General features: G+C 33.9%; 1 protein-coding gene across 1 annotated transcript; it reads right to left on the bottom strand.

Moving 5' to 3' along the window:
- Positions 1–9: 9 nt before the first annotated feature.
- Positions 10–1,395, bottom strand: LOC141596599 (GDSL esterase/lipase At5g03980-like). Its single transcript, XM_074416799.1, has one exon. The coding sequence runs from the start codon at positions 1,361–1,363 to the stop codon at positions 179–181; it is 1,185 nt and encodes a 394-aa protein (XP_074272900.1). The 5' UTR covers positions 1,364–1,395; the 3' UTR covers positions 10–178.
- Between the last annotated feature and the right edge of the window lie 21,531 nt (positions 1,396–22,926).

The raw sequence follows: 22,926 nt of genomic DNA, 5'->3' as shown, positions 1-22,926 counted from the left end.
ATAACATGATTTTTAGATAGTATGAATAAAGGGATAATTAGAGAGTAACAAGCTACATTCTTGATATCTTTATTAGCTGAAACTTTTAATCTTAATTTCTAACGAACTAACGGAATTTGCTAAATTAAACTAAGAAATCTAGAACAAAAAACTTGAAAAACTTGATACTAGAAAATAATTAAGCTTTCTTGAGCTCTTCAGCGAGTCTTGGCAACAACCATTGTGACATGCGCTTGTAAGCCTGTTGAGTCATATGAATGCCATCCCAACTTATGTACTTATTCGGATCTGCACACACCTCAAACCCTTCAGTCCCACAAATTTTCGTCAAGTCAAAATTGTAGTCATTATCACCTGATCCACAACACGCCTTGAACATGCTTGATACATCAAATCCAAGAGCGCCTGCATTCTTGAGGACCGAACTCAATGCTGAATAGTAGTCCCCATATACTACCGTCACTTCTGGGTATTCTTGTTGCAACTCTTTGATGGCCTCTTTAAGATGGTCATTGTGGTATCTAGCGAAGGCGTTCAGTCCGTCTAAACAATTTAATCCATCTAATGTGTACTCGTTTTCGAATGTGGCTTTGTAAATGGGTAGGCACCCTATTGGGAAGTTCCCTGGGATATACACCCGGGTCACACCATAACTAATAACTTGTTTAGCCGCATTTATAATAGTTTCAACTACTTGGGGAACCATCTCGCGTACTTGATCCATTGTCTTCCCTTGCAGCATCGCATAGTTATAGTCATTCCCACCCGTCTCAATCAAAACCAGGGACCTACTAAGCTTGTCCCAGCAGTCTAAAGCATCGTCGCAAATGGTGTCAAGATGGGTCTTAAACCAATCAAGCTGGACATTCAAGGAACTAGTAGTAACGGGTGAGATGATACCCTTGGAGTGTAGGGTATCAGAGTCCAAGGCAGTCGAACCAGCAACCGCAAAGTTAACACCCTGCGAAAAGTCGTCTCCTTTTGCAAGATAGGGGTTGAGTAAGGGTTTATCAAAGAATTTGGCAAATTGGTCGATCATTAGCAGGCCATCAGAGCAACGTCCAGTGGGATTGTGCATGGTCATCCCATAAGGATAAGCACCGAAATTGTGCGCTTGAACAGGAGACTCAATGACAAGATTACCGGTGTCGCTAATGGAGTCGCCAAACTGGAAGAGGTAATCTATTGAATAAAAAGAAGTGGGAGGTGCAACTTCAGGGGCTTGAGGAGTGGGAGCAATTTGGAAGTCTTGATAAGTGGGAGCAATTTCGAAGTCTTGATAAGTGGGAGCAATTGCACGGACATGCGTTAAGCAAAGCGAGACGAGGAAGAGGGCTGACAAAAGTAAGGTAGGAGATGCCATTGATGAAATAAGAGAGAATATGAGTTGAGAGATATTAGGATGATGATGATTTGTGTTGTTTATATAGGTTTGCGTGTATGCTCTAAATTAGTCGTAAACTCCTAATATGAGTTAGGATAAGAATACGGATATGAATATGATAAAAGAGTATAATAAGGAGACTAAATTTCGAAACCTAATGGAAGAAGGATTACAATGTTAAGGACCCTGGAAACTGTTCCTAATGGAAGAAGGATTACAATGTTAAGGATTCTGGAATTTGTTCCTACAACAAATTTTCAATGCAAAAGCAACTAGGAAAAGCAAGTAGGAATACAACTATTTAGCGTCTATATCTAGCTAGAACAGATTCTGCGGGGTGTTTGATAAACAGCGGATTGATTCAAGGCTATTAGCATGTTAACTCACCAATCTACTATTGTATGCTTGAGTAGATTGGAAATAATGAATCTCTCAACCATTTACACATAGATACAACAATCTATTAACTTAAACTCGCTAATTAGCAAATACTTATACTAAATATGCTAATTTAATATATTTAGTCAAACATGTCAATCTAATAATCATTTGCATGCGGACTGCCAAACAGGGCCTATATCTTAGTATGTGTTCCATCACCATCCCTCCTTGTGACACATCCTCACTTTAATAAAAATAACTAGTTTTCTTGCCCGTGCGTTGCACGGATATTAAAATAATGTGTGATAAATTTCACAATAAAATGGAATATAGACATATAGTACATCGTTCATCTCTAAGATTTAATGTATGCCGCATGACCAACAAATAATTCTCGTTAACATAATATTGACATAAGGAAAAAAGAGTGTTTGATTAATAAAATACTTTTTTTAGGAAAATAAAACCAATATGAAGTTTATATATATGATACTTGGATTGATAGTTCTTAGAATTTGTTCATTAATACCTATTTATTTTTCAATTGGTCAAGGAAAACAATAATATCTACCCTACATAATCAACTCAATTATGCAAAAAATCTCCTTCTTTCGATTAACAACCATAATTTAATCATTGCTGGATCAAATTGTAATTATGTAAAAACATTTAGAGGTAGTTAGAATGTTATATCTCGCGGTAAAACTATCGAAGTACGTTTGAATGTGAAGTTGTGAACCAAATTCCGACGCAATACTACATGGCTAGGGCTGCTTATGAACACCCCCCCCCCCCCCTTTCTCTTCTCTATAGCAATAGTCTTGGCCCCCATCTTCTCATTTGAAACAAAATCATTCACGCAAACCCCTATTTTTCTTCCCTATTCACACACATGATCTAAAACAATCTCATCCCTTGAAAGATCGATCCTTGTCTCCGAAACTTATCTCAAATTTATCCAACCAAGTGAAAAACTAAACCCCTACTTCTAGAAAAATTCACCATCGAATGTAAACTAACTCTTACTCTCGACAATGTTGTTTTTTTAAGAAAATAAAACCAATATGGAGTTTATATATATGATACTTGGGACTGAGAGTTTTTAAAATTTGTTCAATAATACCTGTTTGTTTTTCAATTGGTCAAGGAAAACAATAATCAGTGTTGGGTCAAATGGTAGTTACGTAAAAACATTTACAGGTAGTTAAATGTTAAATCACCCGGTCAAACTATAGACGTACCTTTGAATGTGAACCAAATCTACATGGTTGGGGCTACTTATGACACCTCCCTAAAACAATAATCTTGCCCCCATCTTCTCATTTGAAATAAAATCATTCACGTAGGCCCCTATTTTTATTCCCTATTCACACACATGATCTAAAACAATCTCATCCCTTGAAAGATCGATCCTTGTCTTCGAAACTTCTCTCAAATTTATCCAACCAAGTGAAAAACTAAACCCCTACTTCTAGAAAAATCCACAATCCAATGGAAACTAACCCTTGCTCTTGACAATGTTGTTAGAATTAAGATTTTAATTTAATTTGGATTGATGGGGTCAAGATTAAGTTTATCAATATGATATTTTGAGATTTCTTGTTATTATTCATGTTACCTATATGTTTTAATGAAAACGATATTTTGCTGATAAATAACCTTATTTATTATCACTATCCTCGTTAAACTCATCACCCTTCCACGAATGCACTCTTCCTCCACCCCACTAATTTATCCGCAAAATAAAACATCAGCCACTGCGATTAGTTTTTACTACTTGAAATAGCCAACATGCAATCCACTACCACCATCACTACCTTTCTGCTACGTTTTATATTTAAGAAGTCATAAATCACATTCACCTCCATGAAACACCAATTTAATCCAGATAATATATATGGATCCTCGTCTCACTTATCGAAGACAATTTATTTCTCCTTCAACAAAGATCAAAAGTTTAAGAAGCAATCTTCCCTCTTATCTCTCTCCCTTTCCCTTCCTAGTCTTTTTCTCATCCCCTCCCCTACCTCCATTCTAAATACTCAAACAAAGTGTTTGGGTACTATGTTTGTAAACATAATAAGTTTGAATATTAAATATATATACACGAACTTTGCTATTTATTTCATTTTGCATATATAAATCTTAGTACCTCCATCTCATTTTTATTGTCACTTTTTTCTTCAAATTTTATTATCTCATAATTATTATCCCTTTTCTAGATCTAGTAAGGAAAACTTTAGTCAACCAACTCGTCGCAATTAACCTCATTCCCACTCGAAATAACCTTTAGCCCACTACTTAATCCCTTGGGTTCACACATAAAACGGTCTAAAATGCAAAGCTTTCATCTCTCTCTTGAAAAGTCCATCTAACTAATAGAAAACTATTTGCTACTTTATGAACTTCATCATTTTTACATCTCGTAAAAATTAAGTTGAAGATGACAAAAAAATGCAGAAACTTAGGTTTTGTTTGATAACGACAGATTGAACATTTTTTTTAGCATTTTGAGAATTTTTACACTATTTAAATAACAAATGTGCTATTTTGAGTGTTGATCATCGACATATTGAAATAGTAGATTGTGGTGTAATTTCCTATTTTACATTATGACCTTTAATTAGTATATTATAAGAAAATAAAAATTGAACTTTTTTTATCTCTGAGAAAATTAAAGATCAAACTTTATCTTTATTAAATTTATAATTTATAATTAATATTATTCACTTAAAATATATAAATTTAAGTAAGTTCAAATAAGTTAGCTAAAAGTTATAAATCACAAATTGTACGAAGCAGTATAATCATTTTTTTATTAATATGAAACAAAATGTCATAAACTTCACGAGAATATTAATGCGGTAAAGAACTATAGAAAATTTGGCAAGTATGTGACCCCCTTTTAGGTTTAATTTTTTTTATTTTTATATTTTTGCCTAAAGGTGGTTAAAGCATCGTATTATGCATGACGAATATGTCTTACCCTTCCCCAATTCGTATCTCTCTCTAAATTATAGTGATGATGTGCTCAATTTACACACAAAAGAAATAATATATAGCATTAACAATAATTAGTTTGCTCCATATAATTGAATAGTACCGTTTTTACGCATATAAATTTGTCAGAAGAAAAGCTTGAGAGAGACGATCTTCACTATGTTAGAGAAAGACTACTCTTACCCTTTTATTTGGTTTTCATGACTTTTTTTTTAAATGTTGATCGTTGCTTGAATTGAATCTTAACCTTATACATATTTCTATAATAAGTGTATCTAATTTACCTTCAAGCCTCATTCAAATCTATTTTATTACTCGTGGTACCATTTTTACTTTAAATTGTAAAACAATCGCACAATAAAGTTTTTCAAAACATTTACTCATTCGTCATAATATTATATTTCGATTCGCAAATTAGCAGCAACTTTCTTTATCTTTTAATACTCCTTGAAAAATAGATATCAAACTTTGTACTTATCAATAATTTGTGAATATCTTATTTAAATTTTGATTAATATACTTTTATATAATGACAAATGAATGTAAATAATATAATAATAAATTATCAATAAAAGTTGAAGTGTATTGTGACCTTGTGAGGGAAGTAACTTTAAAATTAGTAGGAAAAATACATATGACATTTGAAAAATAAACTTCGTGTTATGTATAATTAATATGACATTAGCAATAACAAAATACGTAGGGGCATATTTCAGCGTTCATTTTACCTTTTTACATGAGTAAATTCCATGTAGTACGTATTATGCATGCACATTTGTCACAACCCAGTTCGGCCTAGGGCCTTTTAGCCTTATAATACCTCATCTTTTTTTAATCGGAAGTTGTTATAAAAATTGGATATTATAAATATATCAAAGGTTTTTTTTTCCTTCTAATTTAATAAAAAGTGAACAAATACTAATGAATATTTTTTAATATTAATAAATTGCAGATAATTAATTTATTTCCTATTTCTAATAATAAAACTGTAAAATAATTAATTAATTCTCATTTATAATAGGAAAATCATATTCCTAATTATAATAGAAAAAATTTAAATGATTATTATCTCCTAATTCTAATAGTATAATTAGAAAAAAAAAGCCTTAATAAATTATTAATTTATTTCCTATTTCTAATAGGAAAATTGTAAAATAATTAATTAATTCTCATTTCTAATAGGAAAATTATATTCCTAATTATAATAGAAAAATTATAAATAATTAATTATCTCCTAATTCTAATGCTAATAGTATAATTAGAAAAAAAAGCCTCCTTTAGTTATATATATATATATATATATATATATATATATATATATATATATATATATATATATATATATGATTGATTGTCATTTTTCATTTTTATTATGTGAGAAATGATGTGTCGTAAGATAAAGGTAATGAGACAAGAGATAGGACACAAAATCACAAATTATCGTCTTTTCAACTTTTCACGTATTGTATTTAGATTCTTGCATAACCTATCCCAAATAACAAATCAAATAGCAAGACTGTCTTACTCGCATTATTATTATTATTATTATTTTTTTCTTTAAATCAAATAGCAAGACGGTCTTACTCACATTATTATTATTATTATTTTTCTTTTTTGGTAGACGGTCTAACATTATAAGACTTTTCTTTTCAGTAAAAGAAAATTGCACTATATATAATAATTGTTTGATTTAAAGATGTCGTTTTAATCCGACTATAGTTGTTTTCAAGAGTTAATTGTGTGATTTTAGTTGGTTGATAATAGTAAATTAAGTAAACACTAAAGCTTGCTTGATTTGTTGTTTGAGGAAAGTTTTAATTTTTAATTTTTAAATTGTTTTATGGAAAGTCTTGTTTAAGGAAAGTATTAATTTTAATTTTTAATTTTTAATTTGTTTTATGGAAAGTCGGCCACTCTATTATAATACTTTCACCCAAACATATACCAATATTAATACTCCTATTAATTCCCTACGCACACAACAAGAAGAAAATTAAACACACAAAAACATGGATGAAGATGAATCAATGATTGTGGAAATCACGGATATTATGAGTTTAAGACTATATAAAAGTCGTAAAGTGTATGATAATGTTGATGGTCGGGTACTCTTCATATTTAAGCTTCGTGACAGTGAATATAAGGATCTACCCGGCCACTTCTTCAACCCTCGTCCTAAATACACTCAATTGTCTTTGGATACTTCATTCCTTTATAATTTAGATGATGATCGATTTTCGAGGACTATTTACGAGGTTACTTCTGTGGCTGATTTATTCTTCTATAGTAATACTAATGAAGAATTAGCCTCCATTTTAACTCGTTTAATCAGGAGTTATTATCGATTTACTCCTAGTGTGTTGACCGCATTCAGTGATTATTCTTTGGTTTTTGTTGTCGAAGTTGTTAGGGGTTATGCTACTAAAGGTTATATCGAAGCTACCCGGAGGATGTTTTTAGAATCGACTATAGGTGATGAGATGGATAAAGTCGAGCCGAGTGATGTGGGTGCCAATGTGGTCAATGATGACGTGGATGATTGTGATTATAGAAGCGTAATTATGGATGATGATTTTGATGACGATTTAGAGGAGGAAGAAGAGATGGAGGAGATAGATTGGGATAAGGAAGAAGAGATGAATAATATAATGAACAGGGTGAGGAGTTGGCAAGAGTTACCTAACGATGATTCCGAGCCCATCTTAGAGGAGATTATGTGATTACCAAGGAAGAGGAGCGTGGTGATTGTGCTATTTGTTTGTCACCCTATATCGGAAAGGTAAGGACTGATTCTGTTTTCACATGGGAGCAAGAGACAAACTGTTACAGGCTTGTCATATTGGGTTGCGAACACTCGTTTCATCATCGTTGTATATTCAAGTGGCTCGAAAAAAATCAGACCTGCCCTTCTTGTAGATCATTTACCTATGTTACCGTTTGATTATAGCTAGCGATTGACGACGTGAAAGAAAAACATGTTAATTTGTAATTGTTGGATTGTATTGTATTTCAGTTTTTATATAATTAGTATTGGTGTCCGGCTTCGCCCGGGCTACCGTACTTACTATTAATTTTTTTTCATTAAAGAAAATTACTAAAGTTGTATAACCCATAAATTTATCGTTAATTTATTTTTCTATGACATATCCAAAAAGTAATAACAATATTGAATGACAATATTGAATGACAATATTCGTCCTAATTGCAAATTTCCTAAAGTAAAGTAACAACGAATATTGTCATTCAATATTGTTATTACTTTTCTTCTTCTTCTTTTAGTGTCATTCATCACAGTAATCCAGAAAAACCATCTCAAAAATTTCTATTCTTTACTTAATCTTTACCCAAAATGACGCAAGAAAAGAGTAATTACCCGCGAAATCTTAATATCAATAAACCGCATCAAAAAATCTGTGGATTCAAATGTTTTGAATGAAAAGACTAGTTCTGATATTGATTGTGAGGAGATGAGAGATTCCGATTGTAACATAATAACATTAGACTGGCATTTGTCACGTGCAAAAAGAAAAGAGAAAAGACATAAGTAAGTCGATGCTAAGTCAATGGTCTACTATACAGCATGACTAACCAAAACATAAAAACAAGAGTCAGCACTCCGGACCGACTTGTTTCATCCATTATGCACCAGAACATTACACTGAACTACATGCTATAACGGAATCAATGAAAAACACAGTCCGATTAAGTCTATCCATGTTGTCAAATCCATTAGACTCTTCGTTGACTGTACTATACCATATTCTTTTCCACTTGAATGTATATAAGGCTATAGCCCAGGTAGATAGCCATAGCCTTGGACTACAATTCATGCAATATACAACCAGTTGTATATGTTATACGGTGTAAAATTCGAGCTTTGTGATAAAGTATCTGAGCTTTATGTTAAAGAAAATGAGCTTTATTAGAAAGTATTGAGCTCATCCATTTACACATTAAAAAAATGAACTTTGAATTAGCTAAAAAAGAATACATATAAGCTCGGATTCTTATACATTGGTTGTAGAATGCTTATGGTACAACTGGATGTATAATCTTATTTGTGTTTAGACTACCTCCACCATTGTATTCAATGCAATACATGGTTTGAGGGTTAAATAAAACGACTTTGTTGAGATAACCGATTTAATCAGCATTGTTAAAGAAAATGTATGAATCAAACTTGCAATTTCAAGGGTGTTGTGATCAATAATTAAATACATGATGCAATTAATACTATATATTAAATCCAGAAATTAAGAGATTTCAATGTAATTAAAAAAAGTTATACAAATTAACTATACTATATAGTTTTAATCAATAGCATCGTGTGATGGACCCGATTAAGGGATACACCCCTCCGTTATAATTTACAACGGTTATATGCAAGACTAATTGTTTATTTATTTATAATCTAATTATAATTGTCATAATTTATATGTAAAAACCTCATAGATTTTGAACCCGTATCCACACGGACTATTTTCGAAATTGCATTATATATAACATTTATTTATCTTATAACGGTTTTTCTTGGCCACGTTATAAGGCTTATTGTTGCACATGATAACGTTTAATCTTATCGTCTCTACTTATTTAGTGGGATTTTCTTTATATTTTACAATTATTATATTTTTCTCTTTTTTCACTACTACGTTGTTAAACTGAACTATGTTTATATTTCAATTTTTACAGTAAATTTCAAAATTATGTTTCCCTCAATATTTCATCTCTTCCAAACCACCATCAATTTTAAAAAAAAAAAACCATGGAGAATCTACCTAGTATAAAAGCTAGGTTCTTTCTAGCTTTTTCATTGGTTCCTTAAAATTAGGGTAAACAATTGCATTTTCTATAGGTGGACCCTACCACAAACTTGCATTGATTTATTTAATTTTCTCTCAATACAATTTTTTCTTTGTTGACAGATTAAAGTATCTTTTAAGAAAAAATATAAAACGTAAGAGAAGTTTGAAGACTAAAAAACGTACATAGAGGCTAAAAAAATTGAAATGCTAATCTACACTTTATTATATTAAAATGTAGGTTATGTGAAATGTCGCGGGTTCAGCATATGTACAATATCTTAATTAATATCTAATGTAGGTAATTTATATTTCAAATTTAAAATGTTATATATGACTTGACAGATAATGTAATCATTTTTTGTATACTTTTAGTTAAAGTTAATGTTTTAAACATCATAATGTGCAAATTTACATGGGTTTAGATTATCATAATAACATACTTCCTCCATTCAACTCCACTCTACCACTTTACTTTTTCACGTTTGCCAACGTGTATTTTACGCGGTAAATATCGTTAGTTACGTATTTGCAAAAATTATAAAAGTTAGATATTTTTAATCTACTCGTAAAGACGAATCAAACAAGATCCCACATGAATATATTTTCACTTATGTATTGAGAGAAAATCGAAATTGAAAGTACACTTATGAATAGTGTAGAAAATGGAAATAGGTAGAGTGGAGTTGAATGGAGGAAGTAGAAATTAATTCATTTATCAAATCATTAAAAATACGACTCTCTATTCAACTCTTTATAACTATATCCGTCTGTCTAAAATTTTGATAGTATAACCGTGCATTTTTTGCACGGGGCTAAAACTAGTAGGATAGTATTGTCAAGTGCACAAGACTCATCTTATGAAAGGTGTGTATCTTTTAGATTACTTAATACAAAGTTTGTATGTAACTTGGTAATTGTACTCCATGAACTCTTACTATGTAAAACCAACATTTTTACTGCCAAATAATCTATCTATAAAATATAATTAAAAGGTTAATGTGACATGACAAATTAATTGTGACGTAGCAAATTTGACGTGACGTGACGTGACAATTAAACTGTGACATGACAAATTAATGTGACATTATTATTATTATTATTATTATTATTATTATTATTATTATTATTATTATTATTATTATTATTATTATTATTATTATTAAATTATATATGTTTATTAAATACTCCATATGACATTATTATTATTATTATTATTATTATTATTATTATTATTATTATTATTATTGTTATTATTATTATTATTATTATTATTATTAAATTATATATGTTTGTTAAATATATGATATGATTAATTAAAAAATTTGAAAAGTGATGATTTAAATTCATCTATAAGTTTCATAATCTATCTATCTATTTATCTATACAATATAATCAAAAAGACAACTTGAGAGTCATTTTTACTCCATATGACATTGCTAACATACATTAAAAAAACTTCAATAAGTAGCTTATGTTTTCAATTCTACGGTCAAAACTTACTCTCATAATTAATGGTAAAATTTTTTTAGAAAATTGAATGAAAAACCTTTTAAAATTCCTCAATTTAATTTTTTACACCATCACGGAATAAATAATTTTATAATTTACAATATAATTAAAAAGGATATTATGTGCACAAACTTAAAAAGTTGGGTACCACGTGCAAAATGGCAAAGTTCGATGATACCACGTGAATTTTCCGGAAATACAAAAATCAATATCGTCAAAAAATATTTTTGTTAGGTTTTTTTTTTTTGCAAGAAGGGTATTACTCATATATTCCAAAAATTAGGAGTACAAGAGTTTTCTTACAAAGAATATCCTCTATACCATATACAAAACTCTTCCACTATCTATATAAGAGGAAATGTGACTATATATCTAAGAATTGAAAATTGAAGCTATGTAAGGTAAATGTTTTCAGGCCCTCTGCTCGTCACTAGTGCAAGCACAGTGAATTTGAGCTCACTGAAAACAGCCTGAACTGTCCTCTCACGATCCCCAAACGCTCTTGCATTTCTTTCAGCCCAAACAGCATAAACTAGACTGCCTATACTGTAGCTGATCAAGTGATGTTTCTTGATAACTTATACCTTGAATATGTCACTTTTTGAAATCTTATACCTAAGATAATTTCTTTAAAATATTATAACGAAAATATTTTCTTCCAAACTTGATTCCAAATCTTAAAAATAAACCTAAATTGATTATTTTGCCCTTACTATTTTGATGGTTTTTAGTAGTGTTAATCGTGGATGCGTGAGTTAATATGTGGGGGAAAGGATGATGATGTTTACTTTGTAAAGGCAAGATGGTCAATTCAGCGCTTTTTTTTATATTTAGTATCAAGTTTGGAAGAAAATTTTATTTTAGGTATAAAATTTAAAAAAAGTTATGTTATGTATAAGATTTGAAAAAGTGAATTATTCAAGGTATAAGTTATCTAAAAACCTTTTTTTATGTATATGATCAAAATTTACTAAACTTTTGCAACGAATTATTAGTATTTTGTTATGAATATTGTTATGTTTATTAGTATTTTGCCACGAATATTGTTATTATTGTTTTTGAATTTTTTATTCTATTTTATTATACTCCCTATGTGCTAATCAATTTTTTTACATTTTATTATTTTTTCATTAAAAAACAGTTGATCTATGTAATTAATTCAACGTAAAACAAATTCTTCAATATAGAAATCTATATATTTTTATTTGCGAACTATAATTTAAGGTATATTGAATGGTTAATATTATTTTGAAATGATACATTAGGACATTCATTAACCGAGTTTAAGTGCCTGCTATTTTCTGGATTCGTCTTAACTGCGAATTTACGAAATTTGTCAGCATAAAAGTTTTGCCTAAAGTTTTGCCTGCAATCTTGATGAGAATGAGGATTCTTGTTGCAATTACCCTTTTCGATATTAAGATTTGGAGGCCGTTGTGTTTCTTGCTTCATTTTGAGTAAATATTTTAGTAAAAAATGATATTTTGAAATTAATTTCTTGGTTTCTGAATTATTATTATGAATGGACAATAAAAGAAGAAATAGATTAGCAGGTAATAATAGATTAGCAGGTAATACGCAAACAGAAGTTACTACTGAAATCGTCTTTAAACTACGACGGGATTTAATTTCATCATTAATTAAACTTAAGAGCAAGGCTATTAACTTTAAGACGATTTAAAACAAGATAGACATAAATAAACTTAATTACACAAGCCAAACAAGATAGCCGTAAAATATATGGTAAAGTCAAGATTGTTAAAAATATATTCAACATTTTAACATGAACTACCACAAAACAAACATGATAACATGAATGGTAAACCGTAAAAGTTGAGAGAAAGACAATCTATTACAAGCTATAGAGTCACTTCTTCCAAATATGCCTTAAAACCTCCACTGCAAAAAATCTATCGGTACTACTACATTACTATTCTGTACTATCAAGTATCTAAATACAAGCACAAAAAGACCCATCTAACATTGTACTCTTTTTACAATGTGTCTTTGTAGATGGGTAGGCACCCTATTGGAAAGTTCCCTGGTATATAAACCCGGGTCACACCAGAGGCGTTCTGTCCGTCTAAACTGGCTATTTTTGACAAATGGAAGTAATTTCATTACTCTTTCAGATGGATGACCCAACCCGACTAATCGACTACGCGTCTATGCCACAGCGAAATGTTAGATTTAACAGCCATCTCCTTACAGCTTACTACCATATACAACCCATCAAATCCTATTTATAACTAGACGACAATCAATATCCAAATTCAAGAACTGACACCGTCTAATTTTTAGACGAATCTTATTTATAACGAGACCAATTAATGGGTTTTTGATTCGGACACTTGCGCAACTTAAATTCAAACTGTTTGTAACCACAAGGTCCGCAAATCTCCTTACGGCTTACTACTATATACAACCCATCCTAAACAAAAACCGTCTTTTTTTTTACCCAGATTTTATTCCTCTAATAACCCTAACTTCTTTCTTCCATTTCATACTGTTGTTGAACACCAAATTCCCATTCTCCAAAATATGATCTTTGACCATTTTACCCTTTTTACCTCCACTCCCAAAATTACCACCTTCACCTTTGTACAACACAATATTACCATTCACTTCATCGTCATATCCCTCGATGGCGACCACAGAAGTCGCAATTAATTCCCTTCTTGGACACGTTTCCGTGTAAGCGATACCATGTATCAATTGAAGATGTAAACCCACAATCTTTAACTCGACCCTCAGGTAGAATTCATCACCAATCTTGATAGCGGGAATCAGCCCTTCAATTTTACTGGGTTCAAAACACCTGTATTTCCGTATCATCTCTTTCATGGCCAACATATCAGCTCTTAGTGGCGGTTTCGTAACATGTACTTTTCGAAACTCCTCAAGCATCCAAATTCTAGTTTCAATTGAATCTCTCAGGTACTCACAATCAATATCAGAACATGAACCCCCAGATTTTTTGTCTCGGTTTTCTTGGACGTTTGTACATTTCGTCTTAACTGCAAATTTGCTAAATTTGCCTGCATAAAAGATTAGTTGATCAGAATGGGTATTCTTGATATTAAGATTTCGGGAGTAATTACGCTTTTCTTGCGTCATTTTAGTTAAAAATTAAGTAAAAAATAGAAATTTTTGAGATGGGTTTTCTGGATTATTGTGATGAATGACACTAAAAGAAGAAGAAGAAGCAGTAGTAAAGTAACAAGGATGACGCTCTTAATTTCAAAACAATAGTATCTCGTTATTACGGTTTACGGAGTATTTCTGTCCAATTTTGGGGAGTTAGTGTCAACTACAGAAAAACTTGGAGAAATTATTATATAACTAGTATTGGTGCCCGGCTTCGCCCGGGCTACCTTTACTAACCATTAATTTTTTTTCATTAAATAAAATTACTTAATTTTGCATAACCCATAAATTTATCATTAATATATTTTTCTATGACATATCCTAAAATTACGATGAAATAAGTTTTGAGACGAATTAACTACTCCCGCCATTAATATTTTACACTTATTAATGAAACAATAGTAATAACATTTCAATAGTGGCCCGTAACCATTGTTACTTTCACTACCCCGCCGTAATTATTGTTATTGTCACTACTGCCGCAATAATATCACTACTACGAAAACGCGTCATACCGACGGAAATATTCCAGCCGTAGTGACGGGTTTTCCGTCAGTATTTCAATTTCCTGACGGAAATTCCGTCAGGAACCAGGGTCAGTGTATTTCGTCACTAAAATACCTATCCTGACGGAATTTCCGTCAGTAAACACAAATCACTACTTCAATCGTAATTATTGTTATTTTCACTATTGCCGCATTAATATTGATTATTTCACTACTCTCGTTGTTGTTTCTACCACTTTCATTAATCTCGCTGATAATATTGTTACTTTTACTATTCAAATGAGTGATTATTATTATATAACTATATTCAATGTTACTGCAATTCTTTTCTTTATTGATGAAATTACTTTTACTACTTAGGCATGCAATTCTAAGAGGATTATATATTTATATAAATATATTTCATATATGTATTAAATCAAATCGAAAGAATTATGCAATATTATATATTATGGAATCTAACTTGAATTACTTATAACCTACTTATATTATATTTGTGTATGTTAAATAATTAACATTATTTCTATACATTTAATAAACTATAAAGTTTAATAAAATTGCATAAATTTTAACTTTAATATATAATTTTATGATTATAATAATTAATACCATAAGTGTGCATGTTTCTACTAAATAATTATTTTATTTTAAGAAAATTGACCATTTCTAGTCTTCTATCAATATTTAGGAAAATTACCAAACATCTTCTTTCTTTTAGAAATTGTCCATCTTAATTAATTATTTTATTTTAAAGAAATTGACCATGTTAATTAATTATTTTATTTTAAAGAAATTGACCATGTTTTAGTTTCTTACAAATGTTTAGGAAAATTACCAAACCTCCATATAATTTAATTTTAACCCAAACTATATAATATTTGCATTAAGTTCCCTTAATCGGGTCCATCACACGGTGCTAGTGATTTAAAACTATATAGTATAATTAATTTGTATAACTTTCTTTAATTACATTAAAGTCACTTGGTTTCTGGAATTAATATATAGTATTGATTTTATAGATTTATAGATGTGACATTCGTAATGCACGCGTGGCTTTTTCTTCGCCTATGTGGCTTTGTCTACGTGGCCTTTTAAGGTTACCCTTTTAATATAATTTTATAGATGACGTACGATATAAGATGGTCAATGTTTATACAAAAGTAGATTTGGGGACAGGGACGATGTTTTGAAATTGCTATATATATATATATATATATATATATATATATATATATATATATATATATATATATATATATATATATATATATATATAGAGCAAAGTTCTTCTAAGTCCCTTTTTTTTTTTTGAGTCCATAAGTCCTTCCCACAACCCTTGGATCATGCATGGTGGAAGGTTGAGATTGAAAGCAAAAAACACACTTAACACTAATGAATTCACTTCTCTCTCTAGTTTTAATAATACATTCACTAATTCATTATCATACACAATTAACACCATATTTTGTCTTATACTTCAAAGTTTATGAAAATTTTGTTAACATTTTTCCTGTTTCGGTTTTTTTCGTTTTTTTTTTCGAGACAAGTTTTCACTGTTTTTTTTTTCGAGACAAGTTTTCGACATTTTAGGATTTTACGAGTGTAATTCTAACGGCAAAAAGTGTAATTTTAAGAAATATTTTCGAGAATTTAGCGTTTTACAAGTTTAACTTCAATCTTTTCCGAGTGATTTTAACGAATAATATTTTGAATTTTTGTCATTTTATCACAAGTTATTGTAATTTTAGCATTTTAACAGTGTTATTTTAACAACAAAAAGTGTTATTTTAGTCCATATAAGTGTAATTTCAGTCCAATGAATTTGTTATTTTAGTCCAGGAGAATGTAATTTTAGTCCAGAAAAGTGTAATTTTAGTCAAGAAAAGTATAATTTCAGTCCACTGAGAATGTAATTTTAGTCCATTGAGAGTGTAACATTAGTCCATAAGTCCAATGAGAATATAACCAAGTCCATTGAGAGTGTAACATTAGTCCAATAGAAGTAAGGGTAATTCTAGCAGAAAAAGTGTAATTCTAACGAAAAAAAGTGTAATTCTAAGGAAAAAAAGTGTAATTCTAGCAGAAAAAAGTGTAATTCTAATGAAAAAAAGTGTAATTCTAGCAGAAAAAAGTGTAATTCTAACAGAAAAAAGTGTAATTCTAATGAAAAAAAGTGTAATTCTAAAGAAAAAAGTGTAATTTTAACGGTAAACACTTTTTTTCTGTTAGAATTACACTTTTTTCTTTAGAATTACACTTTTTTCCGTTAGAATTACACTTTTTTATGTTAGAATTATACTTTTTTCCGTTAGAATTACACTTTTTTCTGCTAGAATTACACTTTTTTTCATTAGAAAAAAGTGTAATTTTAGCAGAAGAAGTGTAATTCTAACAGAAAAAAAGTGTAATTTTAACGAAAAAAAGTGTAATTTTAGCAGGAGAAGTGTAATTCTAACAGAAAAAAAGTGTAATTTTAACGAAAAAAAGTGTAATTTTAGCAGGAGAAGTGTAATTCTAACAGAAAAAAGTGTAATTTTAACGGTAAAAAGTGTAATTTTAACACGAAAAAAATGTAATTTTAACAGAGAAAAATGTAATTCTAATAGAAAAAATTGTAATTTTGATGGAGAAAAGTGTAACTTTAATAATAGAATTTTAATGGAGAAAAGTGAGTATAACAAGACTAATTTACAAGACATTTGAAGGGGATAAAAACCCAAAATACAAACACCCAAATTTGAAAAAAAAAAAAAAGAAAGAAAAAAAAGTAGATCTGAGAAGACATGAAGGAAAAAGAAAAAGAAAAAAAAACAAAAAATAAGAAAACAAAAGACAACAGCAACAACCACATTCAACAACAAATTTATTACAAATCTGAGAAAACAAGAAAAAATTACGAGAAAAAAAGAGACGTAAAACATTAAAAGAAACCGTGAACAACAACACAAAAATTGACTAATGAAATCTGGAAAAACAAGAAAAAATTGAAATATGAAAAACGAAAATGGTTCATGTTATACACGCCGGGGGTGGTGCGAGCAGTGGTGGGTAGTGTATGGCTGCGGTTCATGTTGTAGGTGGTGGCAGATCTGGTGGGGTATAGTGCGTGGGGTAGGTGTGCTAAGGAAGGGACGGTGATGGTGGAGGGATGGTTGAGGGAAGGTGGCGGCAGATCTGAGGTGGGGTAGGGAAGGAGAGGAGGTGGTGGGCTGTGGTGGTGGCTGTGGCGTGAGGCGGAGATTGGCGCGCGGTGGTTGCAGATCTGGGCAAAAGAGGAATGTGGTGGCGAGGAGAGGTGGTCGGGGTTGGCATGATCTAGAATTTAAAAGAAGGCGTGTAGGGGTGGGTGGCAGTGGCCACGGGGGTGGGTGGTGGCCGTGAGAGTAGGCGGCGGTGGGTGGTGGCCGTGAGAGTAGGCGGCGGTGGTTGATGGGGTTGGGTTGGTGAGGAATTTATTTGGGTTTTGAATTTATTTGGGTTTTTGAGAGAGGGTGGAGAAATGAATTATGTGAATGAGAGATAAGTGAGTGAAAAAATAAATTATATATAGTAGATTAGTGTTTGATTAATGTGGGTTAGTAAAAGTAGAGAGGGGGAGTGTTTAATTAGGATTAAACTCCTTTTTTTTGCTTTCAATCCTTGCCCTTCATCTTTCCCATCTAATGGTCCTCAAGAGGACTTATGGACTCAAATGTAAGAGGAGGACTCACTTGATCTTAACAATATATATATATATATATATATATATATATAGAGAGAGAGAGAGAGAGAGAGAGAGAGAGAGAGAGAGAGAGAGAGAGAGAGAGAGAGAGAGAGAGAGAGAGAGAGAGAGGTGAGATCCGGTGAGAACGTACTAACTAATCTAGTGTCATCATATTACATTAAAAAAACATTTCCATAACTAAACACACTAATACTTTCTTACCCTGTCATCATCACCATACACGACATCTACCATCGTACCGGTCCCACTCTGGCAACGACCACCAACATCAACTCCGACGGCCTCCACCGACACCCACCCTAGTAGCCGCTACAGTCATTTTCACCATAACCCCTAAATCCGTAACCACCCCTCATCTGCCCCATCACACATAACCTACCGTCGCTCCTTAACAATGACCAGTACCAGCAGATTACGTTGCCGGTGTTGGCGCAACTCCAACGGGTATCCCTGGACACCGTCTGTTTCGATGTATCTACAATACCTTTTGATGTATCTAACCACGAAATTAATGTATCTTATCATAGATACACAAAATTACATACTAGGTACATCATAATTGGTTCTAGATACATCAATATACAAACTAGATACACTAATTTCGTGTACCACAAAATTGCGCCAGTAACCGGATCAAGTGTAACACCCCGATATTCAGAGGAGCCTTAACTAGGCCTTCCTTAGTATATAAGGGCGTTACCATCTCGGTTGCCCGAGGTAAGTAATTATCAAACGTCAATAAAAGAACTATTAAGTTGTGTTACAAGTGATACAAACCAAAATACAATGCAATGCTACAACTCAAGGACTAATCGCTATAACCATCATAACTCGTGAAGACTCATCCCTGCCCGAAATCAGCTATCAACATCATCAACACCGCTAAGACCGATCGCTCACCATAAGGGATCACGGCGGACACATAACAAGCAAACAACCACACAAGGTCAAGATGCGAGACAAGACAAGACAAATATAACCAACAATACAAACAATGACACTAGTACCAACTCGCAAACACAACAATCCAACCACCACACATCGATCGTCCACCGGACCGATCCCGCCGATGGGGGACCGCAGCCGTTCCCACCTAAGCCCCGCTCATCGTACGAGCGATAACCCTGCTCATTAATGTGCACATCCCCTTCCGTGGCGGGTTCCACGAAGGGCGAAACTAGGGCGTGAAGTCACTCCCGCAAGCGACTCCACTCAGCCGAGGACGCACCTCGAGAACCATCAACAACGATCATAACCACGATCATAACACCACTCAATTACTATGTCAAGCAACCGCAACACTATCACAACGACCGACACACTAGACAATCTACAGCAACTGAGTAGGCGAACCTACCTTTAAGCAACCGCGAGCATTCCACGCTGACAGACAACATCTCCAGCGACCAAGCAAAGCCTATTACCGACATACAAACATCTATTACTAACGAACAAACCCTAGCTATAGAAACAGAGGCACGGATGATGATTATGACATACCTATTGGGGTGAGACAAGGCAAAAGACCGCTACCCGACTCAAGAGACGCTCTCCTAAGGCATAAAGATCTTCAAGAGGCATCCATGGAGGTTTTGAGGTGAAGGGAAGGGAAAGAGGCGGCTGAAGGATAGGAGGAAAGTGGCGAAAGTGATTTGCGGATTTAACAAAACGCGATATATAACCCTCGCTGGAAACCGGGCACTCGATCGAGTACCCAACATACTCGATCGAGTAACCCCCTACTCGATCGAGTACCATAGCCACTCGATCGAGTAGCCTCTACTCGATCGAGCACCACTCTTACTCGCTGCTTAAACAGGTTTTGGTATACTCCCCTAAGGTTACTCCCGCTCCCCAGGGCAGTCAACGCTGGTCAAAGGTGTCCCTAAAAGGGCGGGTATTACAGTCTTCCCCCCTTAAAAAGAACTTCGTCCCCGAAGTTCACCTCTCCTATCTCTCGATCAAGACACGCAAACTACATGACTCTATCCATCTTCCCGCTCGCCCACTACTCTCTGGAAATATCGCTCTCCCCCCCCATATCATCATCATCATCACCGTCTACACATAAACCTATCGACTCTTGTCACTATCATGCAAGTTTTATCACAGTCAACCGTTATATTATATACACATAAAACATCCGACGCGCAGTGCGAATCGCCGCTCACGAACTTCCAACATACACTAATTACTGTTCAATCATCCATCTACATCTAAAACATGTCTCATATCAACTTTCATATGGTACAACTAATGCCACCATGTTACTTGGTAACGTGATGCAAACGCGGTTTATCGTACTATAGCTTTTCTCCATAACCGTACTTTGAAATATATTACCACACTCCCTTAAGAACTAAAGCAAGTCGTTACACATTTTTTTTTTTTTTTTTTTTTTACACTACCAACCACATTATAACAACCGCCAACAACATTATAAACAAGTAAAACACCATACGAAAACAACCTTTTTAGTAAAACACCATACGAAAACAACCTTTTTATTCCGCGACATTACTCTTCCCCTCTAAAAGGAACTTCGTCCCCGAAGTTCACCACTCATATTACCACGCATTTTGTATCTTAACATTAAAAGAAACCATATTGTTTATTATGGACATTACTCACTAATTACATACTCGTTAAATTAAAATCATACACACGTCGCCGGAATAACTAGCCACCGGTTGATAACATATGCTAATATGGTATGCACAAATGTATGAGGAGCTACAACTCCGATAAATAAATCGTAAAAAGGCGCATACGAAATAAGGCAACAAGAAATTATGACCGCCTCACCAATTGTGACAAACACGTTTATAAAACTTCAATCATGACTTGTAATGTGTGAAATTAACGGCTCAAGGGCGTTACTATGCGCTCGCAACAACTTTAAACGTTAAACATGCAATTATAAAACAATTGAACATTTTGAATTTTCAAAAACCCCCCTGTAACAGTGACACTCGATCGAGTAAGTATCGGTACTCGATCGAGTGCCATGCTACTCGATCGAGTGTGTTGGCTACTCGATCGAGTAGCCCTAGATCGAATGCTTTTTCAGTATGTCATCCTGCAGCTACTCGATAGAGTACGGGACACTCTATCGAGTACCTACAGCCAACCCCTCATGAATCATCACGAGCTAACACCCATGCGCATACTTGACATATAAAATCGAGTCGGACGACTCCCCGACTTCTAATACCCCGCACACGCTTAGAATATCAAATTCGGCCTTATGGCCAATCATACGATCCAACTAAGTCCGAAAAATAACAGAAATAACTACTAAAGTCCGACAACAATACGCCATCTAGCATCAACTACTATCAACAAAGCTAAGAACGAAAATAAAAGCTAGGAGTATCACTCCTGCTGCCGCCTTCTTTGCTCGAACATCACCTCATCATCACCGCCACCACCTCCGGATGAACCTATTCCCGCATCACCCCCGCTCCCGCTCCCGGGCCCTCGTACCAAGGCGTCAAGCCTCCATAAGGAAAGGACCGAGGTGCTCCCCATGTCGACCGATCTACCCCGTAGGCATGGAAAACCCCCGAGTAGCTCCCTACTCCACTCCACCAAACTGGATGCGGTCCCTCGGTCCCTATCCCCTGAGTATACGCCATCTCATGCATGTTCCGGAGTGTCAAGGTAGATGACACTCTCTCCGCTAGGTAACTGGATCGCATCTCCGGGTGTCGAGGTATGGGTAGAACGGAAGGGGCTGCCGCCGCGCGGGGTGCTACTGGGCTGTGGCCTAGCCTCCGAGGCCCTCTCCCTCACTCGACGGGGTCCCCTCACCACTCGGGTCTCTCCGCCCTCCGAACTTCCGCATTCTCGCCCTTCGTCGGCTCCGGCATCTCCCGGAGGATCGTGCCATCAATCGGATAGGTCTGCAGGTGGCGGCGGGGTGTGTCCTCATCCTCCTCCTCCTCCTCCTCGTCGTCCCCATCCACAGTCACCACCGCCGGCTCCAAGGGCTCTGTGGGCGGGAGGTGCTCGGGAGAGCCGGAATCTTCATCCAACTCATGCCAAGCACCCTCCACGCTAGGCTACCGTCAGCCAAGGTTCTCAACCATTTCAGGTCGAGATAGTACTCACGATCCATGGTAGGCACAGGGGTAGCTAGAGGCACGTACGCTGAAGAAGCCTCAAAGGAGGTTAGCTTTTCAACTAACCGAGTGGCAATGGCACCACAAAAGTACCGAGAAGTAGAGGAAGCCATCAAGGCAAGAGCAGCACAAACTATGGAAGGAGCATTAAAGACCACTTTCTTGGCCCGCTCCGGATTGAGGTACGACATCAAAAGTAAAACCTCATGGTTATTCAACTTACTGATATCTTTCCGGTCATAGAGGAGGTTTGAAAGGGAACGGAGAAAGATTCTCAAGGTGATGTCTTTGAACGTCATTAATCAGCATATTGCTCGCGGTGGGAGCTTGCTTCCCAGTCAAGCAA

This window comes from Silene latifolia, chromosome 8 (genome assembly GCF_048544455.1).
Source record: "Silene latifolia isolate original U9 population chromosome 8, ASM4854445v1, whole genome shotgun sequence".
Classification (NCBI taxonomy): domain Eukaryota; kingdom Viridiplantae; phylum Streptophyta; class Magnoliopsida; order Caryophyllales; family Caryophyllaceae; genus Silene; species Silene latifolia.
Note: the sequence above shows the minus strand (reverse complement) of the source record. Positions and strands in the feature narration are given on the sequence as shown.

Excerpts from the sequence above, each read along its gene's own strand:
- LOC141596599 (XM_074416799.1), bottom strand. The coding sequence starts at position 1,363 with ATGGCATCTCCTACCTTACTTTTGTCAGCCCTCTTCCTCGTCTCGCTT.